Source organism: Galeopterus variegatus, unplaced genomic scaffold (assembly GCF_000696425.1).
Source record: "Galeopterus variegatus unplaced genomic scaffold, G_variegatus-3.0.2 Scaffold4833, whole genome shotgun sequence".
NCBI classification, from domain to species: Eukaryota; Metazoa; Chordata; class Mammalia; order Dermoptera; family Cynocephalidae; genus Galeopterus; species Galeopterus variegatus.
Genome location: NW_007730944.1, coordinates 91,647 through 111,119, shown reverse-complemented (window position 1 = coordinate 111,119; position 19,473 = coordinate 91,647). Strand labels below are relative to the sequence as shown.

Sequence of the window (19,473 nt, the reverse complement as noted above, 5' to 3'; positions counted from 1 at the left end):
ATCATGGGTGTTCTGGAAGTGGAGGAGAAAGGAAAAGGCACTGAAAACATAGTCAGTGAAATAATAGTGGAAAACTTCCCAGGTATAGGGAGAAATGCAGACTTTCAGATTCAGGAGGCTCAAAGATCCCCAAACAGATTCATTACAAAAAGATCCACTCTGAGACACATTAAAGTCAAACTAGCAAAACTCAAAGACAAAGAGAGAATCCTAAAAACAGCAAGAGAAAAGCATCAAGTCACCTATAAAGGAGTTCCCATCAGAGTAATGGCAGACTTCTCAACAGAAACTCTGCAGGCCAGAAGAGAATGGGATGATGTATTCAAAATACTAAAAGAAAAATACTGTCAGCCAAGAATACTGTACCCAGCAAGGCTATCTATAGAAATGAGGGAGGAATATTGTATTTCCCAGACAAAAACTGTGGGAGTTCACCACCACTCGTCCAGCCCTACAAGAAATCCTCAGGGGAGTAGTGAATCTGGAATTTGAAAAATGACCATCACTACCATGAATACACAAGAAAGAATAAAACCCACTGGTAGAACAAAAATGCAAATGAGAAAGAGAAACTATATCTTACCACTTCAAAAAACCAACAGATACCGAAAACAAATAATAAAAGAGAAAGAAACAAAAGATATTTAAAATATCCAAATGAAAATTGACAAAATACCAGGAGTAAGACAGTATCTTTCAATAACAACCTTAAATGTAAATGGATCAAATTCCCCACTCAAAAGACACAGACTGGCTGATTGGATTAAAAAGCTAGACCCAACTATATGCTGTCTATAAGAGACTCACCTTACCTGTAAAGACACACATAGACAAAATAGTGAAGAGATGGAAGAAGATATACCACACAAATGGAAATAAAAAATGAGCAGGAGTAGCTATTCTTATATTGGATAAAAATAGACTTTAAACAAAAACCATAAAAAGAGACAAGGCCATTATATAATAATAAAGGAATCTATCCAGCAAGAGATATAACAATCATAAATATATATTCACCCAAAACTAGAGCAGCCAGATGTATAAAGCAAACACTGTTGGACCTAAACAAAGAGATAGACTCCATTATGATGATAATTGGGGACCTGAAAACCCCTCTCTCAACATTTAGGCAACACATCAACAGAAAAACACAGGATTTAAACCACACCTTAGGGGCCGGCCCTGTGGCTCACTCGGGAGAGTGCAGTGCTGGTAGCACCGTGGCTGCAGGTTCGGATCCTATATAGAGATGGCTGGTGTGCTCACTGGTTGAGCATGGTGCGTACCACACCATGCCGAGGGTTGCAATCCCCTTACTGGCCCAAAAACAAAAAAACAATGTACCTTAGACCAGTCGGACTTGGCAGTTATCTACAGAACATTTCATCCAGCAACTACAGAATATACATTTTTCTCATCAGCACATGGAATGTTCTCCAGGATAGACCACGTATTAGGTCACAATCCATAAATAGAAGAATGAAACTAGTTACCTCTTGCCATATACCAAATCAATTCAGAATGGATTAAAGACTTAACTTAAGACCTAAAACTTAAAACTCTTAAAAGTAAACATAGGGGAAATGCTTCAGGATGTAGTTCTGTGCAAAGGCTTTATGAATAAGAGTGCTAAAGCACAAGCAACAAAAGGAAAAATAAACAAATATAATTATATAAAACTAAAAAGCTTCTGCACAGCAAAAGAAAGAACAGAGTGAAAAGACAACCTACATTGTGGGAGAAAATATATGCAAACTATGCATCTGACAAAGGGTTAATATCCAGAATATACAAAGAACTCAAACAACTTAACAGTAAAAAAAAAAAAAACAAGTAACCCAATGAAAAAATGAGCAAAGGAGCTGCATCGGCATTTCTCAAAGGAAGATATACAAATAGCTTAATAGACACATGAAAAAGTGCTCAACCTCACTCAGCATCCAGGAAATGCAAATCAAAACCACAATGAGATATCATCTCACCACAGTTAGACTGGATTAGAGTCCAGTTCAGTTATTTTGGGGTGAAGGGATTATGGTGCAGGAGTTCTTTATTGGTAGTGACAACTTTTATTTTGTATTAAGTACAACATAGTTTTTTATGCTGTAATTTTTAATTTTAATAAAATAGATAATTTTATATTACACAGAGAACAAGTTCACTGCTCATTGTTGATAAAATCTTAGAAATATTTTCTATAAAAAGATTAGTATTTGGGAATGAATCCATAGCATGACTTTTACAGGTATAACATTCCGATTATTACCCCTCTTCTTATTAATTTTGAGAAATTTTAAAAATACTGAAAAATACAAAAAAATGAGGTAACATATCCATATACCACAATCTAGAATTAACTGGTATCTTCATATATTTACTTGCAGTTATTTTTTTTAAAGAGAAATCGATGTTTATATAAAAAGCTGAGTGCCCTTTAAGCAATCGTCACCACACCTCCCATTCATTCTCTTCCCTTCTCCACTCTTCACAGGCAACCACTATCAAGAGTTTGGCCTTTATCCTTGTAATTCATTTAAAAAACATTTACATTCATATATGTATCCATTGCCAATATATAGTACTAAATTTTGTGAGTGAAGTTTTAATTCATATTTACAAAAAGTCATTGTACTATATACATCATTCTGCAATTTGGTTTTTCTCCCTCAACATGATTTTTGAGATTTTTCTGATAATACATGTGGGTCTCTGTTGTATTTTATAGATACATAGTATTCCATCATAAGAATTTGCTATTTTGTTCCTGATGGGCATTTGTTTCCAATTTTTGGCTACTACAAATCAAGCCATACTAAAAATCATGGTATGTATTTCCCTAGCATACATACTCACAAGTAGAAGTGATAAGTATTTTTCAGTTTGTTACAAGGAATGTTTATTTTCTCCCAGGGTCATAACTATTTTAGCAGATAGCTTTTTCATATTCCTGTTTTTAACCCCCGTGGATTTTACTTTTATGCATAGTTCATGGTCTGTTTTTTTCCCCTTGGACAACAAATTACCTCCAAATCACTTTTAATATAGTCCCATTTCCTCACCTCCTGATGCCACTTCTATCATGTTCCAAATCTAATACATGCATAAGTCTCTTTCTGGAATCACTTCAGCTCTACCAGGTCAAAACTACAAGGATTTTGTATTAGTTGTAGATGACCAAATCATCTCTTTTTGTTTCTTCCTTCACAATACTTACAACTTTTTTTTCTTCTTATAGTGGTGAAGATCTCCAGATCTATACTGATAGCAATGATAACAAGCATCTGTTTTCTGTTCACAATTTTAGTGGAAATGTGTCTTAAGTTTCAGCATTACCCTTGTTGTTTGTTGTAGGTTTTGCTGGGCACAGGCTTTTTATTATGTAAATGTCTTTCTCTTTAGTATGAATTCTCTGGTGTCCCATAGTTTTTTTTTTTTTTTTTAGCATTTGCTAAAGTTTACCTCATTTGTGATGCTTTGCTGCAGAATAACTATTTTTTTAAAAAAATTTTTATTGAGTCAAAATTGATTATACATATTTTTTGGGTTCAACATTGAGCTATGTTGATCAAATCAATATTACTAGCATATATATTGTTACAAATTATAATTATTCTTTATGCCCCTTGTCCAATCTCTCCCCATCACCCTCTCTCTCTCCCCTCCCCCCTCTAATTACCCTCGATTTCTTCTCTCCTTATGAAAGACTAATGGTTATTCTGTTGTTTTGTCACCTGGATGATCTGTCCAATGCTGAGAGGTGTGATCTCGTCCCCCAATATTATCATAGAGCAGATACTTCTTCTGTCACTCTGAAATGGGCTTTGTGGAGAGAGACATCTTCTTTTCTTTACCTCTGCTGGTGACTCTTCTTGTGTCAGTGTACTCCAGTGGCTGAGTGGTGGTTGTGGCATCTAGCTGCTTTCACAGACGCCATGGTTATTGTGATGGCTGTGGTGGGCCACCCACATGGAGGTGATGTTTTTGGCATGCTCCTTGGTGCTGGCATTGTGCCTGATTGTGGGAAGGGGTATCCGGTTTCCACTCCATACCTCGGGTCCCTGGGTGGGCCCCGAGGTGCTGATGTGGTATGCCTGGTTGTGGGAGGGGGTCTGGTCCCCTTCTCCATGCCTCGGGTCCCTGGGTAGGCCCCGAGGTGCTGGTGCAGTGTGCCTGATTGTGGGAGGGGGTCCGGTCCTCTTCTCCATGCCTTGGGTTCTTGGGCAGGCCTTGTGGCCTTGGTGCAGTTTACCTGGTTGTGGGAGAGGGGTCCGGTCTGCATGCGGCTCCATGCCCTGGGCCCCCGGGTGGGCCCCAAGGTGCTGGCGCTGTGTGCCTGCTTGTGGGAAGGGGGTCCAGTGCCTTCTCCATGCCTCAGGTCCCTGGGCAGGCTCTGTGGCACTGGTGCAGTGTGCCTGGTTGTGGGAGGGGGGCCCAGTACTCTTCTCCATGCCCGATGTGCCCATATGCCTGGTTGTGTGGGGGGGTCCAGTCCTCTTCTCCATGCCTCAGGCCCCAGGTGGGCTCTGAGGTGCTGGTAGTGTGAGTGGTTGTGGGCAGGGGTCCTGTCCCCGGCTCCATGCCTCATGTTCCCTAGTAGGCCCCAAGGCTCTGGTGGTGTGCCTGGGCCAGAACTAATTTTTTGTCCTTTGCTTACTTCTAACGGGGGAACTTCCTGTGGGAACCAGTACTTGAGCTGTATTATTGAACTAAATTGCTGCTTTGCTGCTGTTTCCCTAGGGAAGGCTCTTTGTGCAGCTCGGGGTTTAATGGTTGACCTTATAGGTACTTCCGCCTCTCCAGAGACTCGGTGCACCTAGGTTGTGTAGAAACTCAGATCTGGTCCTGAGTTTTTTCATCAAACTGCACCCCGTGCAATTCTGCATTTCTGACCAGTTTCCTCTTAGTGGCCCTGCGCTGAATGAGTGGTGGGTTAGCTGTCCTTGCTGTGTCCCAGTGTTCTCTTGGAGGGCCTGTCTCCCCACCACCACCATGCTCCAAACACTTCCCATGGGATGGGCCCTGTGCCAGTCCCTTGTGATGACTCACCAGCCTCTGAGTGGCTCCCCTTTTTCAGCTGTTCTGGCTCCTCGCTCCTGCATGGGTCCATGGGAACCCTGTTAGTGGTCTTGCTGTCCTGGGGGCCACCAAGGTCCTCTCCTCCCCTGCTGCCTCCAAGAATCTCCATCTGAAGTTCACAGCTGTGGCTTTTGCCAGCTCCTGCTCCATGTGCTCAGCAGCTGGAGTCTTAAAGCGGCCACAGCCTGAAACACTCAGAGCAGTTTTTTCTTTCTGTCATTGTGGCTTCTCCCACCTTCATGAACTCCATAGGTCTCTTCTCCTCTTCCCCTGAGCTCCAGTGCCCCAAGCTTGGCTGATGTTATATTTTTGTAGTTGTAAGTTGTTTGGTTTGTGGGAGAGAATGACGAAGGGGACCGACTATTCCGCCATCTTGACTGGAACTCTCAGAATAACTATTTCTGATGTGCTGTGAGGTGTAAATTCCTGATGAAAGCTTTCCTGTTTTCATGATATAGACAGGGTTTTTAATGAGTGTGAATTTTGTGGTGTCTAATGTGGTGTGAATTCCAGCCGAAAGCTTTCCTGCATTCACTACATTGATAAGACTTCTTACCTGTATGCATTCTTTTTATTTTTTTTTTTTTGTCTTTTTTCGTGTCCGGCAATGGACCGCAACCCTCAGTGTCGCGCCCGTACCGGACCGGGACCGGCAACGGGATCGCAACCCTCGGTGCTGCGCCCGCCCCTCGCTCAGCCAGTGAGCGGGAACTGGTCTGTATGTGGGATCCGAACCCTCAGCGGGAGCGCCACCACGCTCCCAAGCAGCACACTGTAGTAGTGCGCCACCGGGCCGGCCCACCTGTATGCATTCTTGAATGCAGAGCAAGAGTTGAGAATTGAGTGAAAGCTTTCCCATATTCATTACAATCATCAGGCTTCTCGCCTGATTGGCTTCTCATATGCACAATAAGAAATGAACTCTGAGAGAAGGCTTTTCCCCAGATATTGCATTCATAACGTTTATCACCTGAATGAATTTTCACATTTACAATGAGTTATGTTCACTGAGAGAAGGCTTTTCTACATTCATTATGTTCATAGGGTTTTTCTCCATTGTGAATGTTTTTTTTTTTTGTCTTTTTGTCTTTTTTCGTGACCGGCAACGGATTGCAACCCTCAGTGTCACGCCCGCACCAGACCGGGACCGGCAATGGGACCGCAACCCTCAGCACTGCCCCCGCTCCTCGCTCAGCCAGTGAGCGGCCGGTCTGCATGTGGGATCCGAACCCTCAGCGGGAGCGCCGCCGTGCTTCCCAAGCGGCGCACTGTAGCAGTGCGCCACTGGGCCGGCCCAACCCATTGTGAATGTTTTGATGTTTTATAAGGTGGTACTTTTGTCCAAAAGCTGTTCCACATTCACTGTATTTTAAGGGTTTCTCTCCAATGTGAATTTTCTCATGCTCAGTAAGGTTTGATTTGCCACTAAAGGTTTTCCCATGCTCCTTACACACGAAGGGCTTCTCCTGTGTGAGTTCTCTGGTGTCAGATGAGATTTGACTTCAGAATGAAAGCTTTCCCACAGTCTTCACAATGAAAAGCTTTCTCTTCAGTGTGAATTTTCTGATGGGTAAGGAAGTTTTGTTTCTGGCTAAAGTATTTTCCACATTCATTACATTCAGGAAGCTTCTCTCCAGTATGGATGGTGTGATGTTTAATGACATACTGCTTTTGGCTAAAGGCTTTTCCACATTTGTTACATTCGTAAGGTTTCTCTCTAGAATGAAAATGCTCAAATGCTCATGCTTAGTGAGATTTAATCTGTGACTGATGATTCTTTCCTACACAACTTCCCTTATGATTACATAGCCTAAATTGTGTTTCAAACTCAAAACTTCAAAAAGGTGTTGCTTTAAAAGAAATAAGATCTGAGATCAAAGGAAGTATTTTTCCAATTTTCTTATATTCACAGCTTTTTTCCTCAGTCTGTACTTTTTTGGAGGTGGGTACAACTTGCCTCCCAAGTCTTGTTGACTCTCTATCTGCTCATCATCTTCTCAGGCTTCTTCTGGACAGACTTCCTTTCCATTTCTTTCTCCACCATCCAGTTTATCTTCTTGCTTCAACGGAGCATCACATACAATGTGGCCACCTTAGAACTTGCTATGGGGGAAGTGACACAGCACTGCACTGTTCATGCTGGGGCTAAAGTGCCATCCTAGAACTCAGGCTGAGCCCTGAAGGCTGAGGAAGGTGCAGTTTCTAAGGTTGAACAAGAAGCAGCCCCACTGGGCAATTCCACTTGTAGCAATCTACTGTAGAGATACTCCAGGGACAAAGACCAAAGTGGCTACTCAGTGCGTGAAGCCCCTGTACTCTGAGGGTGAGTGAACACTCCCAGAAGACTCTGCAACTTGGCCTGTCTTGGTCACTGTGGCCAGGCCCAGGCATTTCAGAACTTATCTGAGGAGTTAGAATGGTAACTTTCAGTACTTTTATAATAACAACTACAAGTGATTGAGAATTATGTACTAGTTTCTATGCTTTCACAAAACCACATGGGACAGGAAGTATTCTTTTTGTTCTACAGAAGAGGAAACTGCAGCTCAAGGATTTCCCCAAGAATACAGAGCTACTATAAAGGTACAGCTGTGTTTCTTAACCCAGAGGTGTTGGATATCAGAGCACTGTAATCATCTGGCTGTGTATTTCACTGAGAAGATATTTATTGAGGTGTATTTGTAAGGGATTCTTTGAGGCTTCAGTTGAGTGCACCCGGCAGCACTCCCAACTCCAAGTAAATTTTCAGCTTGAACTTAGTTGTGCCAAATGTAGAATATGAATTTTGTTCTCACGAGGCTTGTTGTTTTTTATAAATTTCTGGGGAGACTTTTTCTTCCCACAGTCCAGGTACAAACTGATACTTTTCCTTGCCATCTCCCGTTTCTGAGAGGTTTTTTTTTTTTTTTTTGGCTTTATGTAGGTACTTTTGATCTGACTCTTCATGTTGCATGGGCTCTATGCTTTGTGTTCTGTGTAGGTATTTAAAAGAGAAGTTCTGTGCCACTCGATATTGGTATTCCCTTATGACAGTTCAGTCAACTGCTTCAGCATTTGTTTACTATAGATTCTTGCCTGAGAAAATAGATGCAATCGGATGAGAACTTTGATAAGCTCCACCACCTGCCTACATTTATTCAGCTCCCTACATCTGTGCCTATTTATTCTGCCTTTCCTTGTGTTACCATGGATGAACTGTCTGTGCTTTCATATAGGGCTAATTCCTTCACTTATGTACTAGATCCCATTTGCTCTTGCTTACTATTTCTGTCATCTCTTCTCTCTTCAAATCAGTTTTCCTTTCTTCACTGGGTCATTAGCATATGTCATAGATTGAATATTTGTTGAAGTCCTAACCTCCAATGTAATGGTATTTGGAGATAGAGCCTTTGGGAGGTGATTAGGGTTGGATGAGGTCATGAGGGTGGGGCTCTCATGATGAGACTAGTGCCCTTATAAGAAGAGACACAAGAGAGCTTCCTCTCTTTCTGCCATGTGAGCACACAGTTGTCTGCAAGGCAGGAAGAAAGCACTCACCAGAATCTGACCATGTTGGCACCGTGATCTTGAACTTTTAGCTTCCAAAACTAAAATAAAATAAAGAAAAATAAATGTGAGAAAATAAATTTCTGTTGTTTAAGCCACTACATTGCGGGAGCCCCAGATATGAAAGGGCACTTGTGTAGTATTTGCCATTCCAAAGAAAATAAATTTCTGTTGTTTAAGCCACCCAGTCCATGGTATTTTGTTATGGCAGCTGGAGTTAACTAATCCAGCATAGCATACCAAATGTGCTATAATCTTGCCCACTGTAAAACAAATAACAGTAACAAAAATGCTCTCTTGACTTTTCCTCTCTGCTTCTACCACATTTTCCTGCCCTCCTATAGCACCTTAAAATGGCTGCTTATAGTTGCTGTCTCAATGTTTTTCTCAGTTTCAATTGAGCCCACCCACCACCACTCCTCTGAAACTGTCATCAGAGACTTCCTGTTACTGAATCCTGTGGTTCTTGCTTAACCTCAGCATGACTTAACACCATCGTTGATTACTTGCTGCACGTTGAAACACTTTCTTTACTTGGCTTCCAGGACACAGCACACTCTCTCAATTCTGTGTTTTTTTTTTTTTTTCTCTCTCCAAGACTTAATTTTTTTAGAGCAGTTTTAGGTTCTCCAAATACAAGGGTGCTTCAGAAAGTTCTAGTAATAATTCTTATTATCTTTTAATTCTATGTTTCCATGAACTTTTTTTTTTTCCTTTTTGTCTTTTTTCGTGACCGGCAACAGATTGCAACCCTTGGTGCTGCGCCCGCACCTCGCTCAGCCAGTGAGCGGCTGGTCTGTATGTGGGATCCGAACCCTTGGCGGGAGCGCCGCCGCGCTCCCAAGTGGTGCACTGTAGCAGTGCGCCACCGGGCCGGCCCTCCATGAACTTTTTGAAGTACCCCCATATGCATAATTGATAGACCTACATTGACACATCATAATCACCCAGAGTCAGTACATTACATTACTGTGTACATTACGTGGGTTTGGACAAATTTGTATTGACATGTTTCCATCATTATAGCATCATACAAACTATTTTCACTGCCCTAAAAATCTTCTGTGCTCTGCCTATTTTTATCTCTGGTTGCCCCTCCTTAGTTTGCTGGTATCACCTTATCTCTGCTACTTTTAAATGTTGGGGTACCCAGGACTTATTTCTTGGACATCTCCTTTGACTCATTTCCTTGCAGATATCTCATCTCATCTCATGGTTTCAAATGCCATTTAAATGCCATTTTTGTATGCTGATGACATTCATATTTGTATCTTTTACTTGTACATCTCCCCTGGTCTCCACTCCCCCTCACCACCAGTCTACTTCCCTGATGGCACTACCTTCAGAATATATCCACAGTCTGCTCATTTCTTTACCACTTCCACTGCTATAATTTGGTTCACACTATCATCATTTATCACTTGTATTATTGTATTAAATTTTTAATTGGTCTCCCAAGTTTTGCTGTGCTCCTGTATAGTCTACTTTCAAACAGTGGTGGTAATCTTTTTAAAATGTAAGTCAGATCATGTTACTCTTCTGTTTAAAACTGTCAAAATGTTTTCCATTTCATTTACTAGAAGCTCAAGTCTTTATGATATCTTACCAGGTCCCCCATCACTCCTTTGACCTTATATTCTGTTATTCTTCCCCTTGCACACTCAACCGCAGCCTGTTAGCCTCATTGCCTTTTGTAAACAGGCTAGGCATGTTCCCATCTCAGTTTTTTTTTTTTTTCCTTTTTGTCTTTTTTCGTGTCTGGCAATGGATCGCAACCCTCAGTGTCGCGCCCGTACCGGACTGGGACCGGCAACGGAATCGCAACCCTCAGTGTTGCACCTGCACCTCGCTCAGCCAGTGAGCGGGAACTGGTCTGTATGTGGGATCTGAACCCTCAGCGGGAGCGCCGCCACGCTCCCAGGCGGCGCACTGTAGCAGTGCACCACCAGGCCGGCCCCCATCTCAGTTTTTATACTTGTGTTCCCTCTACCTGTAAAACTCCTTCCCCTGAGACCTGCAGGCTTTCCTCCTTAACTTCTTAAATGTCACCTTCTCAGTGAGCCTCTCCCTAAGGACCCCTTTTAAAATTGCAGCTGACCTTCCATTGTATTCCCTATTCCCTTTGCCTGCCTGGAATTTAAATCATAACTTTTATCAGTAGGAGTCTGTATTTTCTTTTATTTTGTAACAAATTCCCACAAAAGGAGCAACTTAATACCACACATTTATTATCTTAGCATCTGTGGTTTAGGAGTCCTGGCATGGCTTGGCTGGGTGTTCTGATCAGGGACTCCGAAGGTTGTAATAAAGATGTCACATGGGTTGAGTTCTCATCTGGAAGCTTGACTAGGGAAGAAAAAGTTTCCAAGCTCACACAGGTTGTAGGCTTTGTGGCTGTATGACTGAGGGCTTGGCTTTTTGCTGGCTGTTGGCCAGAGGTGTCCCTCAGGCCCTAGAGGCTGCCTGCAGTTCCTTGCCATGTGGGCTCCCTTTCCTTCCCTCCCTCCCAAATTATATTGCTGCCTAAACAATTTGGCTAAGCAGAAAGTAAGGAGCCAAAGGAAAACAGAAAAAAATAAATATAGCTAAAATAAATGAGAAGAAAAAACCATAAACTAACTTTTAAAAATAAAAAACTGAAAACTTTGATAAACCTGTTCAATCACCTACAAATTAAAAAAAAACAAACTACTTAATATTTCTGGATAGAGTTTAGAGATTTATGAAGAATTTTCCACAATGTCTGAGAAGCATAGCTAATAAAGGGAAAACTTACCGGAATCACAGTAAAAGATAGTTTGAAAAATAATATAATGATGTCTTTGATGTTGAAAGCTAGGCAGTCATCTTTATAGTTTTGGATCTTTAAAAACTTGTGCCCCATTACTCCTAAAATTTGTAACTTATATTTCTTGGGATTACCATATACTGATGAATGATTAGTAAAGTAAGTCGAAGAAATGAGTCCGTAGTAGGTGAAGCCATGGATAATTTAATATAGGACCAGCAAGTACTGTTGAAAAAATTAAGATGAGATGATGTAACAGTGTGACAGGGTATCTGTTATAGTGGGTAATCTTTAGAGAAAGATTTTTGGGGGAGATAACTTTAAACTGAGAATTGAAAAATACAAAGGAGACAACTGTGTGATGTTCAGGGGAAAGAGTATTTCTGGCCATGGGAACACCAAGTGTAAATGCTCTTGAGAAAGGAATTAGAAGGGCTTATTAAAGAACAACAGAAAGTTGGTAGGTTGTGGTTAGATCAAAGTTTGAGATATGTTCAGGTTAAGATGTCAAATACAGTAAGATAGTCAGGAGTTCCCTGGAGAGGTCAGGGTTAGAGATAGGAGGTTTGAATTAACCAAAAGATGGTGTTTAAAGTTATGGGCTTAGGTGTAATTAACTAGGGAAAAAATGTATGATGTGGAAGAGAACGAGATTCAGGATCAAATCCCAGGATCTTTGAACATTAAGAAGTGGGGGGAAAAGGGAAGAAGAAATACAAAGGATAATGAGAGGGAATGGTCACTAAGATAGAAGGAAAACGAGGAGAACGTGACATTAGAGAAGTCAAGAAAAAGACTGAGGAAGGAGGGAATAGTCTTAATTATGTTAAATGACCTAGAACACATGGGAGAACAGTTCGAACATTTGTCAATAGTGTAGGCCTAACTGCATAAATTAAAATTCAAATTTAAACTATTTTAGAATCATAGGATTTTAGTGATCTTAGTGGTCATAGAGGAAGCTGAAGTTTTTAAGGATAAAGTCTATTTCTCTGCCCCTCCTTCCACTGCCAATACCCAAGTTAGCATCTTCTTGACTCTGGACCTTTATAGTAGTCCTAAGTGGATGTCCTGCAACTATCATCTAATCCAGTCTTCTCACAGTAGCCAATCACCTGAACACACCGCTCTCTTGATCATAATTCTTTAATGATTCCTGTTGCTCATAATATGAAGATCACAAATCCTTACCGCAGTCTGTGAGGCTCTGCTCTGTGATCTGGCCCTTGCATGCCTCTCCAGCTTCATTCCCAACATAACGCATACCACAACTATGACCTTTTCGGGCCTTGACTTTGCCAAGCTCTTTAGTGCTTTCAGGCCGTTTTTATGTGCCGTTGTCTCTGTAGGGAATGCTCGTATTTCCCTGGCCATTTTCTCCAAATCCTTTAATTCCCAGTTTAAACATTACTTCCTTAAGGAGCCTCTGATCTCCTAGACAAGGTCAAGTCTCCGAATTAAAAACTTTCCTAGTGTCCTCTGCTTCTTATTTGTAGTACTTACCACAATTTAATTAAAACAATAATTTGTTTCCTTATTTTATGTTGTCTTCCATTATAGAGGAGGAGCTTTGTGTGTTAGGAAATATATTTTATTGTCACTGTCTCCTCCCCTGCCCTAACTATATCCCCGCAAGTTCACACAGTGTCTGCATTCAATTAATATTTGTTGTTTGCATGAATCTTCTAAGTATTCTATAGTTGCACAGGCATTTCATAGAACATCATCATCATTCATTTGTATGCTGCAGACTGGTTTTATTTTTAAGTCTGTGATGGTCTGACAGCTGTTGAATTTGTTCTGGGTGAAATTTGGCTCTTTAGTAAATCTGTAGCTGAGCATGAATGTAGTACAGATTGAATATCCCCATCTGAAATGCTTGGGATCAAAAGTGTTTTAGACTTAAGATTTTTTTTTTTTGATTTTGTGATATTTGCATATACAGAATGAGGTATCTTGGGGATGGGACCCAAGTCTCAACACAAAATTCATTTATGTGTCATACATACCTTCTATGTAACCTGAAGGTAATTTTATACAATATTTTTCATAATTTTGTGCATGAAACAAAGTTTGTGTGCACTGAACCATCAGAAAGCAAAGATGTCACTATCTCAGCCACCCATGTGGACAGTCTGTGATTGTTTGGTATCACCATCATTTCTGACTGAATTTACATGCTACTGATAAGCAGTCATTTTCTTAAACTTATTCATACATGTGTACTTAATAGTAAAAAATAATACATACCATTAATATAGTGAAAAAATGATGTGTTCAGGATAACTAATCAGCACCAGAATACCTGTATTGGCCATTAAACAACAACAAATGGCAGGCTTTCATTCTCCACCTGTGATGCTGTGTTTTGATTAAAAGGTTATTGGTACACCGTATTTTATTTTATTTTTTTTCCTTTTTGTCTTTTTTTACTGACCGGTAACAGGATCGCAACCGTCAGTGTCGCGCCTGTACCAGGGACTGGCAACGGGATCGCAACCCTCGGTGTTGTGCCCGCACCACGCTCAGCCAGTGAGCGGGAACCGGTCTCCACATGGGATCCAAACCCTCGGAGTGCGCCACTGGGCCGGCCCTATTTAGAGCTTCTTTAATTTCATTTAACAATGTTTTGTCGTTTTCAGTGTACATGTCTTGCACATAATTTGTTGTTTATCTTCTTAATGTAAAAGGTATTCTTAAAAAATTCTTAAAAAATTCCAGTTTTGCTAACATATGAAAATATAATTGAGTTTTAAATTTTGATCTTTTGTCTTGTGGCCTTGGTTATTAGTTCTAACAGCTTTTTTTTTTTCATAGAGTTCTTAGGATTTTTTATGTACACAATCATGTGAATAAAGTAAACTTTACTTCTTTCTTTCTAATCTGTACACCTTTTATTTTTCCCTTACCTAATTTATTGCAAGTACTAGTACAACGTTGAATAGAATTGATGAGAGCAGATATCCTTGTATTGCTTCCAATTTTATAGGAAAAGCAATTTAGCCTTTCACTATCATATGTAATATGAGTTGTAGGTTTACTGTAGATGTCCTTGATCTGGTTGAGGATGTTCCCTTCTATTCTTTCTATTCCTAGAGAGCTTTTTTTTTCCCTGTGAGTAAATGTTTAATTTTGTCAAATGCTTTTTCTGCATATATTGAGGTGATCGTTTGAGTTTTCTTTCTTATTATGTTAATATGGTGAATTACAGTTTTTGATTTTTCAAATGTTAAACCTACCTCGTTTTGCAAAGAAAATAAACTCTACTTGGTCGTGATTTGTTGTTTTAATATATTGCTGGATTAGGTTTGCTAAAAATTTATTAAATATTTTTTTGAATCTGTGTTTATGAAAGCCATTTGTAGATTTATTATGTCTTTGCCTGGTTTTGGTATCTGGACAATGGCCTTATATAATGAGACCTTTTTCTCAATTTTCTGAAACGATTTGTGTCGGATATGTGCTGTTTTTTTCCTCAAGTGTTTGGTAAAATTCATCAGTAAAGCCTTCTGAGTCTAGGGTTTTAGTTTTAGTTTCAGGGATTGTCTCTCTCTCTGTGTGTGTGTCTGTGTGTGTGTGTGTGTGTGAGAGAGAGAGAGAGAGAGAGAGAGAGAGATAGCTTTCAGATTATGAATTCAGCATCTTTAATAGATATAAGGCTATTAGGGTTTTCTGTTTTTTCCTTTGTCAGTTTTGGAAATTGTGTCTTTCAAGAAATTTGTCTGTTATACCTCAATTGTTCAGTTTATTGGCATAAAATTGTTTATAATATTTCCACATTATTATTTCAATATTTGTGGGATCTGTAGTAACATCTCCTCTTTCATTCCTGGTATGGGTAATTTGTTTTTCTCTATAAATATTTTTGATAACTCTGGCTAGAGGATTATCAATTTTATTGATTTTTTCCCCCCAAATAGCTTTTGGATTCATTCATTTCTCTTTTCCATTCTTCCTTACATTTATTTACAGTGAGTTCACTTACAGTGGGTTCCTTATATCTATTTACAGTAGTTCTGGTAAAAGTTCACTTCTTTTATAGATGCTTAAGGTGACCATGTATTTAGAACATTTTTCTTTTCTAATATAAGCATTTAAAACTATAAATTTCCTTCTAAGAACTGATGTAGCTGCACCTCCGACATTTTGATATGCTGTGCTTTCATTGAAAATATTTCAGTTCAACATATTTTAAAATTTCATTTAGAAGTGTAATTTAGAAGTGTTTAGTTTGCAAATATTTTGGAATTTTCTAGATACCTTTCTGTTATTGATTACTAATTTAATTCTGTTGTGGTTTTAGAGTTTCAGACAGTAACAGATGAAAGTGAGACTGCTGCATTTGTGGGGGAGACTGGTGGTAATGTGAGAATGGGTTAGGGTACCACCTGCTTGTGGGACTCCTTGCCTTTTCTTTGTGACTTCTGAGGGACTCTGAGGTATCTCTAAGGATTTTGTGGTACATAGCCTGAAGCCACTGCCATAGATTGTGCTGTAAATTTGGCTATGTGAAAATTATGCTAAGATGAAGAAGGTCTAGAAAAGCAACTAGTACATTGTTAAGTGGTTGTCTCAGAGTAATCACTTAAAAGATTTGCTGTATAATTAAAATATCTAAACAAGTGAGACATTAATGAAAACCTACATTTCATTATGCAGTATAAATTGAGTGAGTACCAAGATGGAAAAAACAGAAGTTTGTCTAGTCCAGATGAAATTATTTGGAACGATACATACTTTTCAGGAATACATAATTTCAGTGTTTCTTAGAGATTGATATTTTTGCATAAATGTTAATAACATTTATTATTTCCCTTAATGGGCTTTTCACTATTGAGGATAAAACACTATAAAGCAGATAGTTTCTGTTAAAGAAGATAGAATTATTTAGGCTTTTAACAAAATTGATAGAATTAAGTAAAATAATAAAGCTGGTACCTGTTATATATCGTAAATATATATATATTTTTTTCAGAAGATGACTGGTAAGGGGATCTTAACCCTTGACTTGGTGTTGTCAGCACCACACTCAGCCAGTGAGCGAACCGGCCATCCCTATATAGGATCCGAACCCGGGGCCTTGGTGTTATCAGCACCGCACTCTCCCGAGTGAGCCACAGGCCGGCCCCTATCGTAAATATTTTAAGTGAGCATAGGGATGGTTCCTGACAGCTGCCTAAATGCTTTCTCACCATTTGTAGTACAGATCAGAAAAGTGTGGCCCATGAGCTAAGACTGTTTCTTAAATTTTTTAGAGGGTTGTAAGATAAAAGGAAAAAAGAATCTGTGTCACAGACCTGTGTGGCCCAAACATATTTACTGTCTGGCTCTTTGTAGGAAAAAATTGCCAATTCTGGATTTAGAGCAAGAAACAATTTATATTTAAGAGTTTCATCCTTCTAGACCTATTCAAAAAGGAAAGGATGATAACAGTGACTAACAAGATAACATGGCATCATTCTTATCCTTCCTTAACTTGTCCAAGGAGCTAGCATCACAACCTTTTCTCTACAGTAACCCATGCATATTTAAAAGGGGAAATTTGATATGTTTTCATTTGAAAAACACTGTTACATAGAGAAAATTCATAATGAGCATACTGTCCTTTTTTTTTTGCAAGAATTGTATTCTTTAGAGTAATAAACACCATTTTAGTTTTGGTTTCGTATTATGTATAGGTTGCACATTAAGTTTTTAGATATACCTTAATTTTGAAGACTTCTTCAAGCCACTTAAATTTTGAAATGTGTATGTACAGATTAATTTTATATTGACATATATATTTTGCAGGATGATTGTCTTTTGAAAGTATGGTATCCTATGACTGGTTGGAAGTCTTCAATTATACCTCAGGATCATCATGAAGTGAAAAGGAGACAGGTTTCGACTCAATTTTCCTTTGTTTACTTGGCACATCCTCGAGCTGTGACAGGTTTTTCATGGCGTAAAACTAGCAAGTATATGCCCAGGTTAGATAAATCTATCATATAACTTTAATTTATATGCTTATATGTTTTTAAAAATAATGAAAATAAAGTCCTTTTACTGTATTGACATGGTGGCAATTAACACCATAGACTCTGGAGTCAGGCTGCCTGAATTAAAATTCTGTTGTTGTCACTAGCTTTGTGAGCTTTTGACTGAATTTCTTAAGCTCTCTATTCCTTACTTTTTCTCTCTATAGAATGAGGGTAGTAATATACCTGCCTCAGAGAGCTGTTGTGAGACTAAAATATGTTTATGTGTGTGAAGTGCTTAGTAAAGGCCTTTGCACATACTATGTACCCAGCAATGTTAGCTGGCATTGTCAAGAGTAACTGTGGTACTAGAAGATTCTAGGAAGAAAATGTTTGCAAGTAGTAGGAAAGCACACATTGAGGAGAAATACAGCATATTAATAAACTGTCAATAATATACATGCTGGTAAAACTTTTAATATGCAGTGAATAAAGTGGCCAAATTGTGTTTTCGTATTTTTATCTTAGGGCTATCAGCAGAACTTTCTCAAAAGATTTTTTATTTTAAGTTTTTCTTCACTGTTACATCGTCTCTTAAAGGTATTTGGAAGATTAGATAAACTATAAAACAACTCATATAAATGATTCCTGTATTATATATACAGGTCTAAAAAAAGCTGTTGGGCACTCAGAAGCTTACTTAAAAATCTATATTCATTCTTGAGGGAGGGTTATTTCACCTACTAAATACATCTGAGAACTATATACACCTGATAGTAGCGGATATTATAGAGGTGCTCAGTAAATAGCATGGGAAATTTGTACATTTTTGGAATCTAAATAAAACATTTATTCTGCTTAAGTTTGCATCTGTTGAAAACATTTGCAAATTACTTTTGACTGAGTCAGATTCTATGTAAGCAGTTTTTTAAAGGGGGAATGGTTTTTTTCTTTTTATTTTTTTCATAACAAGTAGTTAAGTCACTTGAGCTACTTGATAGTGTGACATTTTTGCTTATTTTAACTTAATGGAAATTGATTTGTAGTTTGAAATGATATTCTCCTTACAGTTTCTTTATGAAGATGCTTATTTGTTTACCAATTTGTAAATGTTAGATTATAAAAAGGATGACATAAAATGATGGAACTATTGTCATAAGCCAGATGGTTTAATTACATTTAATGACCTTTTATTAATGGTCATTTTTCATTTAATGGTCATTTTGTAGCTTACAATGATTGGGTTTTCTTTTGCTGTTGAGTTTGTTTGTTTTATTTAGAAGATACTAATATTCCTACAGAGCCTAACTTTCGAGCAGCACGTGTGTAATCTGGCATTAATTTCGATTTCCTTTTTCAAGACCATTTCCGGGTTTTTGTGATGTTCACAATGATACTATATATGATTTCATGCTCTTAGCTTGATTACTTTTTCTCCATACAGTGTTTTGCACCAATGTCATCTTTATGCATGAATAACCAAATATTAATAGCCTTTAATTAATTGATAGCATTAATATTTATAGTACATTTGTTTATTTCTCTTTGTTTTTAGGGGTTCTGTCTGTAATGTGTTATTAACTTCATGCCATGATGGTGTGTGCCGGCTCTGGGCAGAAACCTTACTACCAGAAGACTGTCTTTTGGGTGAGCAGATTTGTGAGACTACCATTTCCAGCATTGCCAGCAACCTTTCTCATGTTGGAAGACACAAAGACAGAATACAACATGCTCTTGAGGTATTATATTATTTAAGATGGTAGATGAATTTTGAAGATATATAAATCTGGTGAAAATTCATGAACTAAGTTGCAGATGGTACACGTGATACGTGTAATGATGAAATTAGTAGCAAAAAATTCTCTTTTTTTAATCATTGTAAGACTTCTCATTTTATGCCATTAAGAAGCCAAATACATATTATACAGGTAAATAATATAATATTAATTCTTTCATTTTTCATGTCAAATGTGAAAACCTAGAAGTAAGTAGCTTTGATTAGTAAAGCGTGTAAAGGTCCTTGAAATTAGTTGTAACTAAAAATATTTTGCTTTTGTTTCATGAGGATTAAATTTTACTTTTATTTAACTAAAAATGATTATTTTG

The 19,473-nt window shown here is 38.7% G+C and overlaps 1 protein-coding gene across 1 annotated transcript in view; it reads left to right on the top strand.

Annotated features, from left to right (window-relative positions):
- The window catches only part of DMXL2 (Dmx-like 2), a gene marked incomplete at its 3' end in the record, with an annotated part of 150,096 nt that overhangs the window by 39,304 nt on the left and 91,319 nt on the right, over window positions 1-19,473 (top strand). The window contains exons 7-8 of the mRNA XM_008588451.1: window positions 17,201-17,379; window positions 18,923-19,106. Coding sequence (XP_008586673.1) covers window positions 17,201-17,379; window positions 18,923-19,106 — 363 coding nt within the window. The remainder of the gene's footprint in view (window positions 1-17,200; window positions 17,380-18,922; window positions 19,107-19,473) is intronic.